This window comes from Vombatus ursinus, unplaced genomic scaffold, assembly GCF_900497805.2.
Source record: "Vombatus ursinus unplaced genomic scaffold, bare-nosed wombat genome assembly UNPS02014838.1, whole genome shotgun sequence".
NCBI classification, from domain to species: Eukaryota; Metazoa; Chordata; class Mammalia; order Diprotodontia; family Vombatidae; genus Vombatus; species Vombatus ursinus.
In genome coordinates this window covers 1-11,885 of record NW_020954616.1, presented here as the reverse complement: position 1 = coordinate 11,885, position 11,885 = coordinate 1, and the positions used below count along the sequence as shown (strand labels likewise).

Sequence of the window (11,885 nt, the reverse complement as noted above, 5' to 3'; positions counted from 1 at the left end):
TACTCTCCAAATGGTCAGAGTGAGTGTTTGTTATCTGAGCCCCAAACAATGATATTACCTGTTCTCATCCCTCTGAGCTTTCTACTATAATGATGACATGCCCATAAAAGGAATACCATAGTTTTCCTTCAATTCTCAGACAAGCAAGGGTACTTCACTGAAGCCCAGGGCTTGGTTGAAATCTCTGGTGATATCTTCAGCTGCTCTTGGGTTCTTCTGGCTATGTCTGTGGTTGTAAAGCATGAGTCCCTGCTCCCAGATGGACTTGCTCTGAACCATTAGAATGTTAAGCCATGGTCCGAGTCTTAAGGTACATCATTCAGGGAATACCAGGGCTGCTCCTTTAAAACTAATCTCTGAATTTTTGTCTTTCACAATGATCAGACCAATTCTCTTGTGTCTTACCAGCTGAATTGGTTGGAGGCTTTGTCCAGTTCCGGGTATATAATAATGAAAGAGCGGCCAATGCTCTGTGTGCTGGAGTGCAAGTCACTGGATGTAACACTGAACATGTGAGTCCTGGGACCCATCAAAGGGTTTGGAAAGGAGCAACTAAAAAAGCTCCAAGCCTAGTGGTGCCAAATTTGAGTTTCACACCAACACTACCTCTTTTCAATCCATGCAAAAGAGAGACAGAGACAGAGACAGAGAGAGATAGAAACAGAAATAAAGGTCTAAGTCAATGGGGTTTATTGGCAGCAATGATAATAATAGCTAGTATTTATATATTGCTTTAAAATTTACAAAGTATTTTATACATATTGTCTCATTTGACCTTCACAATGATCCTGTGTAGTAGGTGGTACTGTTATTCCCACTTTACTGATGAGGTAAGTAAGACTAAGGGAGTTACAGTGACTTGCCCAGGCACTATTGTAAGTGCTTTACAAATATTATCTCATTGGAGATAGTGAGATGGCCCAGTAGAAAGAGTAATGATGTGGAGTGAGAGGATCCAAGGTTGAATCCTGCCTCTGCCACTTGTGACCTAAATCACTTGACTTCTCAAACCCTCGCCCTCATCATGTGTAAAATGAAAGGGTTACACTAGATGAGCTCTAAATCTTATGATCCTGAAAGGACTCTAAATGGACAGAGCCCAGAATCATAGATCTAGGAAGTGACCAAACAGAATTCACACTCAGCACTTCCTGAGTCCATGTCCAGAACTCTAGCTACTGTGGTACCTCACAGCTTCCCCTGGAGGCGGGATTACTGCTAGCTCCTTTCTTTCCATGCGCAGCTTTCTCACTGGACTGCTCTGGATACATGCCGTCCCCTTCCAGGCTACAACACTTATGACACTGAGGGAATAAATCTCCTAGTGTTGGGCAGAGGCAGCTGCTGAGTGACAGAGGAAGAGCTATAGATCATGTTTGAGAAGGTAGGCAAGAGTCTACTTCACTCATGAAGTAAGGCTGCTAGGTGGCTTAGTGGATGGAGTACCTGACCTAGAGTCAGGACAGACCTGAGTTCAAATGCAGCCTCAGATACGAGCTATGTGACACTGGGCTTAACCTCTGTTTGCCTCAATTTCCAGACTTGAGTTCAGAAGTGGCCTGGAATACTTACTAGCTATTTGACCCTGGGCAAGTCACTTCACTTCTGTTTGCCTCAGGTTCCTCATCTATAAAATGGGGATAATGATAGCACTTACCTCCAAGAGTGGCTGTGAGGCTCAAATGAAATAATGATTGTAAGGTGCTTAAGCCCAGTGCCTGGCACATAGTAGGTGCTATATCTGTGTTAGCTATTAGTAGTAGTAGTAGCTGAAGTATATGAAAATCTTGGGTGGTTGGCCAGTTATTTTTTGATCTTCTATTGTTTGAGTCAATTGGTTTAAATGTGGCAGTTGCAGCAATCCCCGTGGTAAAGTAAATGTGGAGGACTGAACTGACCTGTCATGGAGGACAGTTGTTTTTGCCACACTGCAGTAAAGCAGCAGGCTAGAAAGGGTTTTAGGATCATAGGACCTAGAGGTCATCTGGTGCAACCCTTTCATTTTACACGTGGTGAGGGTAAGGGTCTGAGAAGTCAAGTGATTCAGGTCACAAGTGGCAGAGGCAGGATTCAACCTCGGGGCCTCTCACTCCACATCATTACTCTTTCCAATAGGCCATCTCATTATCTCCAATGAGATGCTATTTGTAAAGCACTTATGACAGTGCCTGGCACACAGTAGATGCTATAGAAATGCTAATTCCCTCTCTTTCCTCTAAGAAACTCTAACACTGGGGCACGAACTTTGGTCAGACTGAATCATAGATAAGAACCGTAACTTCTGACTTGGCAATGTAGCTTTCTGGGCATCTGCAAGCTACCCATTGATCTGGGTTTGGGGGCAACCCAGAAGCAGAGTAGATGTGTATGTGATCTCAAGGTGGCCAGGCACAGCTTGAGAACTATTGATGAAACTAGTGTTTCTAGTAGCCAGTTTCCTTTCTTTTTTTTCTTGCTGTGTATTTCTTTTTTCTTAATTTTAATTTTATTTTAATTTATGGAAAAAACAAGCATTTCCATAACAGCATAATAAAAAGATGACTGCACATGAAACTGCAAATATACTATGTACAACTTGCTATTCCTTTTAAATATATAATAAAGTTATATAAATTCCTTTTTTTTTCTTCCCTACTCCCCCCACCCTAGAAATGGCTACCATTAGACACAAATAGTTATATCTATGTAAAATTATTACATGTATACTTGTCTTTATCAGTTCTTTCTCCAGATGCAGATAGTGTCTTTCTTCATATATCCTTTATACTTAAGTTGGATATTTATAATAGTCAAAATTACTTATTTGCTCAAAATTATTCTTAAAATAATATTGCTATTACTATATACAATGTTCTCTTGGTTCTGCTCATTTTGCTCTTCATTATTTCATACAAGTCTTTCCATATTTTTCTAAGGTCATTGCATTCATCATGTCTTATAGCACAGTAGAATTCTATCACAATCATATACCTCAATTTATTCAGTCATTCCCCAATTGATGGGTATCCCTGCAATTTCCAGTTCTTTGCCACCACAAAAAAAAGAACTGCTATAAACATTTTAGAACATATAGATTCTTTTACTTTTTCCCTAATAATCTTTGGAAATAGACCTAGTAATGGTATTGTTGGGTCAAAGAGTATAAGTAGTTTAATAACTCTTTGGGCATAATTCTAGATTGCTCTCCAAAATGGTTTGATTCATTCACAATTCCACCAACAATGAATTAGTGTCCCAATTTTTCCACATCCCCTTCAACATTTGTTACTTTCCCCTTCAAATATTTCAACCAATTTAGGTATAAAATGATATCACAGGGTTGTTTTAATTTACATTTCTCTAATCAGTAAATATTTAGAACATTTTTCATATGAACATAAGTTGTTTTTATTTCTTCATTGAAAAACTGCCTATTTATTTCTTTTGACCATTTATCAATTGGGGAATGACTCATATTCTTATAGATATGACAAAGTTCTTTATGTATTTGAGATATGAGACCCTTATCTGAGAAACTTTCTAAAAAAATTTTCTCCAATTTTCTGCTTTCCTTCTGATCTTGGCTACATTTGTTTTATTTGTACAAAACTTTTTTTAAATTTAACATAATTGAAATTATTCATTGTACACTTAACTTTGCTTTCTATCTCTTGTTTATTCATAAATTATTCACCTATCCATAAGTCTAATCAGTAATACATTCCATGTTCTTATAATTTTCTTATAATATCTCTCTTTATATCCAGGCCATGTATCCATTTTGACCTTAACTTGGTAAATGGTGCAAGATATTGGTCTATGCCAGGGGTGGGGAACCTGTGGCCTCAAAGCCACATGTGGCCCTCTAGGTCTTCAAGTGTGACCGTTTGACTTAATCCAAACTTCACAGAACAAATCCCCTTAACAAAAGGATTTGTTCTTTAAAACTTGGACTTGGTCAAAGGGCTGTACTTGAAAACTTAGAGGGCCACATGTGGCCTTGAAACCGCAAGCTCCCCACCCCTGGTCTATGCCCAGTTTCTGCTATACTTCTTTTCAGTTTTCCAAATAATTTTTACCAAACAATGAATTCTAATACCAAAATCTAACCAAATTCAAGGTTAATCAATTTATTTTCTGCTGTAAATTGTATGTCTGTTCTGTTCCATTGATCTACCTTTCTATTTCTTAGCCAGTATCAGATAGTTTTGATAATAACTGTCTTATAATATAATTTAAGATCTGGAATTGCTAAATCTCCTTCCTTTACATTTTTTCATTAGTTTCCTTGATATTCTTGACTTTTTGTTCTTCCAAATGAATTTTGTTATTTTTTTTCTAGTTCAGCAAAATAAAATTTTGGTAATTTAATTGGGATGGCATTGAATATATAAATTAGTTTAGATAATTTTTATATTGACTATGACTGCCCATGAATAATTAGCCTTTCTGTCATTATTTAAATCTGATGTTATTTGTGTAAAAATATTTTATAATTTTGTTTATATAGTTCCTGGGTTTGTTTTAGCAGGTGTATTCCCAGGTATTTTATACATCCAGAGTTATCTTAAATGTGGTATCTTTTAGTATCTCTTCTTGTAGTGTTTTGTTTGTGAAGGAAAGCTGATGATTTATGTGGATTTACTTTATATCCAGCTGCTTTGCTAAAATTATTATTTCCACTAACTTTTTACTTGAGTTTTTGGGATTTTCCAAATATATCATCATATCATCTACAAAAAGAGATAGCTTTGTTACCTCATTCCCTATTCTGATTCCTTCTATTTCTTCTTCTTTTATTGTTATTGCTAGGATTTCCAATACAATATTGAATAATATTGGTGACAGTAGGCATCCTTGTTTCACACCTGATCTTACTGGGAAGGCTTCTAGCTTAGCGCCATTACAAATAATGTTTGCTGATGGTTTTAAATAAATGCTTTTTATAAATTTGGGGGGAAATCCATTTATACCAATACTTGCAAGTGCTTTTAATAGAAAAGAGTGCTGTTCTTTACCAAAAGTTTTTTCTGCAGCTATTGATATAATAGTAGGATTTTTTAAAATTTTATTATTTATATAATCAATTCTGTTAATAGTTTTCCTTATATTAAACCATATGTGCATTGCTGATATAAATCCCATTTCATCATAATGTATAATTTTTATAATATATTGCTGTAATCTTTTAGCTAATATTTTATTTGGGATTTTTGCATCCATACTTGTTAATGAAATTGATCTATAATTTTCTCTCTCTATTTTCACTCTTCCTTGTTCAGATACCAGTATCATATTTGTTTCATAAAAGGAGTTTGGTAGGATACCTTATTTGCTTACTATTCCAAATAATTTCTTTAATATTGGCTTTAGTTGATCTTTAAAATGTTTGATAGAATTCCCTTGTAAATCTATCTGATCCTGGTGCTTTTTTTCTTAGGAAGCTCTTTTATGTCTTGTTCAATTTCTTTTTCTAAAATAGGTCAATTTAGATATTCTATTTCCTATTCTGTTAATCTAGGCAATTTATATTTTTGTAAATATTCTTTGTTTTCACTTAAATTGTTAAATTTATTGGCATATAATTGGGCAAAATAACTTCTTATAATTGCTTTAATTTCATCTTCATTAGTGGTGTATTCACTCTTTTCTTTTTTGATACTAGTGATTTGGTTTTCTTCTCTTTTTTTAAATCAAATTAACCAATTGTTTATCTACTTTGGTTTTTTTTCCCATAAAACCAATTCTTTATGTTTTATTTATTAATTCAATTTTTTATATTAAATTTTATTAATCTCATCTTTAATTTTTAAGATTTCCAATGTTGTCTTTAATTGGAGATTTTTAATTTGTTATTTTCCTAGGTTTTTAGTAGCATGCACAATTCATTAGTCTGCTCTTTATTTTTTTGATGTAAACATCTAGGGATATAAATTTTCCTCTGATTACTGTTTTTGCTGTATTCCATTGGTTTTGATATGTTGTCTCATTATTATCATTCTCTTTAATGAAATTATAGAGTGCTTATATTATTTGTTCTTTCACCCACTCATTCTTTAATATTAAGTTGTTTAATCTCAAATTAGTCTATGCTTCTGTGTTCCCTTATTAAGTATAATTTTTATTACATTGTAATCTGAAAAGAATGTCTTTAACATTTCTGCTTTTAACTACAAAATTTTTATGTAGTAATATATGGTCAGTTTTTATAAAGGTACTATGAACTACTGAGAAAAGGGTGTATCCTTTCTATTTCTGTAAAAGTCTCTCCAAATAATTATCAAATTTAACTCATCTGAAATTCTGTTCACTTCCTTGAGTTCTTTCTTATTTAGTTTTTTTTATTAGATTTATCTAGTTCTGAGAGGGGATTTTTTTTTCAAATTCATCAGACATGAAAATTGCATACTTCTATACATAAGTTTTCTATAAAATTTGGCAGATGATGGAAATGAAGCTTTACAGGAAATTTTTTCTGAACACTTCATCCCCAAATCATTAGCCACTGGTATCCATTTAGTATGAGTTTTATGCAAAGTCTTTTAAATTTGTTTTAAAAACCTACGATTTCATCTGTGTGGGAATTCCTGTTATAAAAACACAGATTTGGATACTTGCCTGTAGCTTATAATCTGAGAGCATTGCCTGGGATAGTGAAAGAATAAACCATATGACCATGGTGACATGTCTACTATGTGCCAGGGGCAGGACCTGAACCTATAACTCCAAGGCCAGTCTTTTGTCCACTTTGTCACTGTACTTTGCATGCAAGGTACTAGGCTATAGAAAAAGAAAAAGTTGTTTTTGTTTCCAAAGAGCTTGGGGAAATAGTAACAATGCAAGGGAGCATATGATAATTTTTAGTTCACAGATTTAGAACTTATAGTCACCTAGTCCAAGGCACTCATTCTTTTTTTTATTTTTTAGTTAAAAATTAAATTAATTTTCATTTTTATTCTGAATTTAAATATCAAATCAGATGTCTAATGCAAGTCATTCTACAGAGGCAGAAACTGAGACCCAGAAAGGGGAAATTGACTTGACCAAGGTCACACAGACAATAAGGAATGGAGACAGGATTCAAAACAAGGTTTTCTGATTCCAGAATCCAGGAGCTTTCTCCTGTGTCTGAAAGAGTCATTACAAGGACTAAGCAGATGTATAATTCATACTGGTTGAAAGGATAACCAATGTATAGGTTATTGGAGAAGGCTTCCCATAGGCATTTGAACTAGATCTTGAAGTCAGGGTAATCATTATTTATGAACAAGGAGGACAGGAGTAGGTTCTACAGGCCTGGAGACAGCTAGCATTTTGGGGAATCTGATTTTCATTCAGTGAATTCCATAAACATTAATGGGACCAAGGGATTCCATGCATTTCCCTCCCTTGACAAATTTCATCATAAATATAACAATCCCATGGTTCTTTCATTGTCATCTTTCTCCTTTGCAGCACTGCATCGGTGGAGGAGGATTCTTCCCAGAAGGAGCTCCCTGGCAGTGCGGGGATTTCTCTGCCTTCGACTGGAATGGCTATGGAACCCATGTTGGTTATAGCAGTAGTAAGGAGATAACAGAGGCTGCTGTGCTCCTGTTCTATAAATGACCATTGTGCCATTCTGAAACCAGATATTTGCAGATTTAGGAATGGGTAACCTCCCTTCTCTCCAAGAACCAACATGAGATGATTGCTCTGGGCATTGAATTTGGAGAGAATAATAAATCTCATTAAATCATGACTCTTGGTTCCTGTGTGACCTTTGACAAGGCTCTTAACCTCTCTGGTTCTTCTTTTCCTTATGTATATAGTGAGGGAACTGGACTAGATATCCTCAGAGGTCCCCTGTAGCTCTGCACCTATGATCCTATGATCCTATGAGTATGACTGTATAGTTAAAGCATCTATTAAGCACTTACTGCATACCAGACACTGTGCTAAGGACTGGAGATACAAATATAGCCGCAGAACAGTCCCTGCCCTCAACGGTAATGGGGGCAGGGGAGGGGGAAAGTATAATACATAAAGAGGAGCTGGAAAGCAGTGGGGGTAGGAGGCTATCATTTTGCTGGGAAGGGATGCAGAGGTCGGGTGCCAGGCAAGGTGAGATGAAAGCTTACCTATCAGAGCTCAGAGTGGGTTTAGAGGCAGAGTCCAAAGTTGTGGTTGGGAGAGATGAGGATGGTGGCCAGACTGCAAGCTTGATTTGGAAATAGTAGGCTTTAAGTTCCCTTCTGGATCTAAATCTTTGAGTTCCTTATTTTAATGTATCTGCACACAGTCCATTCTTTGAGGGGAGGGACTGGTTTTCATTTCTGTTTTTGTTTACTTAGAGTTTAACCCAAGGCCTTGCATGTAGTAGATTTTAAACAGTATTTATTTAATTTAATTGTATTTTTCCTTTCCTGCTATCCCCTAATAGCATTTCTTCCTTCAATTTATGCAATTTCATTATAACATCCTGAACTCACTATCAATCTTCAAATCATCCTCCCACATTCTTCAATGGCTCTACCAATTGGCTTAAAGTCATTCTCTACACCACCACTGGGCAGTTAGGTGGTACAATGGGTAGAGTAAGAAGGATATGAGTTAAAATCTACCCTCGGATACTTACTAGCTGTGTAACCCTGGGCAAGTCCCTAAAACCTGTTTGTCCCAGTTTCCTCACCTGTAGAATGAGCTGCAGAAGTAAATGGCAAACCACTCCAATATCTTTGACAAGAAAATACCAGATGGGGTCATGAAGAGTCAGACATGACTGAAATGAATGAACAATAACACTAATGATTAACATCCTCTCTAGAGTTGTTAGGATTTATGTCCCAGAACTTTCTAATATGCTGGTTTCATGATTCCTTAAGCTCTAATGACTTCATTCTGCACACAACTGTAGCTACTTGCCACCATGGCCACACCTTAGACATTACTATGACTACCAAGGCTTCCCTCCAAAGTCCTGAACTTTCTCATTTCCTTCTTGTAACAGAACCTCCTCTTTTTTTACATTCTTACTTAAATTAAACCTACACTTCACCCTCACTTTGAAGTCTAGGTCCTTGACTGCTCCCTGTTCTTTCAGCTCTCTAAATATCTAAAGCTTTTGCCTCCTTTCCTAGTCTAGACCCTATTATCATTGGATCCTAGTATTTATTCAATTTAACAATGTAGTTCTGACTCTGGCATTTCATCTGCATCACCTTCTGAACTTCCTTCTGATCACTTCTGTGCTAGTGTCTTTCATTTTTTTCCCCCATATCACTATTAATACCCTTCCATCTTCCCCCAATTCTTTTAAAATAAAAGCCATCCATTGTGGCATATAAATATAGACAAACAACAGCATCTTGCACATTAGTTGTATTTGAAAATTCATATCTCATTCTTCACTTATAATCTATCAACTCCTGACAAGATGAAAATACTAAGGAAAAATGTTAGCTGGCACAGACAAATCTCTCTCTGCCTTGCTCTGTGACCAAATGATGACCTCTGGTGGTGCTTCTGGCCACTCAAAGCTCACAAAGTTATAATCAATTCTCTTTCATCTCCAATACTCATTCACCTAACATTAAGGAAGAACAAGCACAACCCACACAGAAGAAACAGCAGTAGGCATGCATTCATGGCCATATGGAGGCCTATGCATTACTTCTCCCCATACCTGGAGGTCCACAGTATTTCTTTCTTTTCATGTGAAAGTAGAGAGAGAGAAAGAGACAGAGAGATAGACAGGCACACATAGTCAGAGACAGAGAGACAGACAGACAGAATTAGAGACAGAGAGACAAAAGCACAGAGATAGATTTTACCTGTTCATGCCTCTTACGTGAACATTCACTTCCTGTTTGGTAGCCATCACCGTAAGTTAACCATCACCATAAGACAACAAAAAAGGGTAAAAAAATGCTTGTAGATATTGGTAAAAAGGGACATCTGTCCCTCCACCATACACTTCTGGAAGCAAGCTCACCAAATTTGGTGAGAATTTGGCAGAATGGTCCAAGGATGGGCCTCATAGAGCAGTCTGCTCCCCCCACATATGTGAAGTGTTTGCAAACCTTAAAGTGTTACATAAATGTTAGCTGTTTTTCTTTTAATTCCTTCATGTGACATTTAAAGCTGCTAAAAAGCTGGTCCCTTCCTCCCTTTCCTGTCTCAAACTTTCCTGCCCTCCACCTGCTCTGTGAGCCAACTGTCCTGGCCCACTGCAGTTCCAGGAACTCTAGCTGTCCTCCAAGCCTGGGCTACTCTCTCCTTCCTCACTTCTGACTCTTAGAATCCCTGGTTTCCTTCCAGACTAGAGCCAAAGACCAACTTTTGTGGGAGGCCTTGCAGATATCCTTCGACCCCATCCCTCCAGGTATCAGATCTCCTTCCTCTAAGATTACTTCATATGTCTCTATTTTTTATTTACCTGCTATTTCCTTCCTTAGAATGTAAGCTCCTTGAAGGCAGGATCTGTTTTCACCTTTCTTTGTATTCCCAGTTCTTAGCAGGATCCTGAGCCTATAGCAACACCTAACAAATGTTTCTTGGCAAAACTGTCACTGCTGGAAGAGGTAGGATCCCTCAGAGCACAGGAGCTGACCTCAATAGCAAGCTCTGTGCCCTTTGCTGGGCTCAAGCCTGTAAGCATATGTGGCCAGAGATCAGGGACTGAGGTTTTCTCAACTAAGTCCTGACTGAGATCTTTTGAGATCTCAAAAAAGATCACAAAAGATCAGCCACAGTACAGAGAAAACTGTGGCTGGACTAATTATAAGAGGTCTCTGTATTTCAGCGACTGCCTGTACTTTCCCCCACCCAGCATAACCCTATATCCTGTTGTCTACAAAAAAACAGTGTAAGCCACATTAAGAGGGAGTTGTTGAGTTAAGAAAGTCTTAGCTGGGGGATTGAGGAACTCTAGCTGTCAGCTATACTCTGTAGAGATGCTTTGGAAAGCTTTCACTCCCCTCATTTACCTTATCATGTTTCAGAACCAAGGTATGGGGTTACCAGAAGGGTGGATTAGGTATGATTAGGACCGGAGAAGCCCTGTGGGAGAACAAAGAGCCACATGGAAAAGTTGTCGCATCACTAGAGTAAAGAGATTGCAGTAGCTTCTGAGGTATCCCTGCCCCAAGCAGAGTCTAACCAAGTGGAATAGACACCAGGGTGGAATGGGGCTGGGAGTGGGAACCTAACTGGCATAGCCACCAACCAACTTACTGGCCTTAAACCGACTGTCTAAGCAAGATTTGGTTTCCTGAACTTCACCTTGCTAGGCTGTGAAATACAGAGGAACATTTCTCACTACATACTTTGGATAGATCACTGAGTCTGGAGTCAAGAAAAACTGAATTAAAAAAATATTTATTTTACAAAAAAGGCTGTGACAATGGAAAATAGTACAGAAGAAACTAGGTATAGACCTGAAACTCACACTGAATACCAGAATAATATCAAAATGGATACATGATTTACACATAAAGGGTGATACTATAAGCAGGTTAGGAGACCAGGAAAGAGCTTATAGTTTAAATCTGGGGATAAAGGAAGAATTTATGAACACACAAGAGGCAGAGGGCATTAAAAATGTAAAAAAAGTTGATTTTGAGTATGTAAAATTAAAATGTTTTTGCAAAAACAAAAAGAATGCAACCAAAATGATACGTAAAGCACAAAACTGAGGACAAATTTTTCCAACAAGTATCGCTGATAAAGTCTTTATTTCTCAAATTTGCAGAGAACTCACTCTAATTTAGAAAAATACAAATCATTATCCGAAAGATGAATTGTCAGATGATACGAACAGGAAGATTTCAGCCAATGAAAAGATAGCATGCAGCTAAGAAACAAACGGACAACACACCCACGCGAGCCAGGCCCTGCGTGTCCCCAGCTCTGGCCACTTCCCGGCG

General features: G+C 37.2%; 1 protein-coding gene across 1 annotated transcript in view; it reads left to right on the top strand.

The window, feature by feature from the left end:
- Positions 1-7,687, top strand: part of LOC114026417 (intelectin-1-like) — an 11,704-nt gene extending 4,017 nt beyond the window's left edge. Inside the window, exons 6-7 of the mRNA XM_027840109.1 lie at positions 409-512; positions 7,435-7,687. Coding sequence (XP_027695910.1) covers positions 409-512; positions 7,435-7,587 — 257 coding nt within the window. The 3' untranslated portion in view covers positions 7,588-7,687. The remainder of the gene's footprint in view (positions 1-408; positions 513-7,434) is intronic.
- The last annotated feature ends 4,198 nt before the right edge of the window (positions 7,688-11,885 follow it).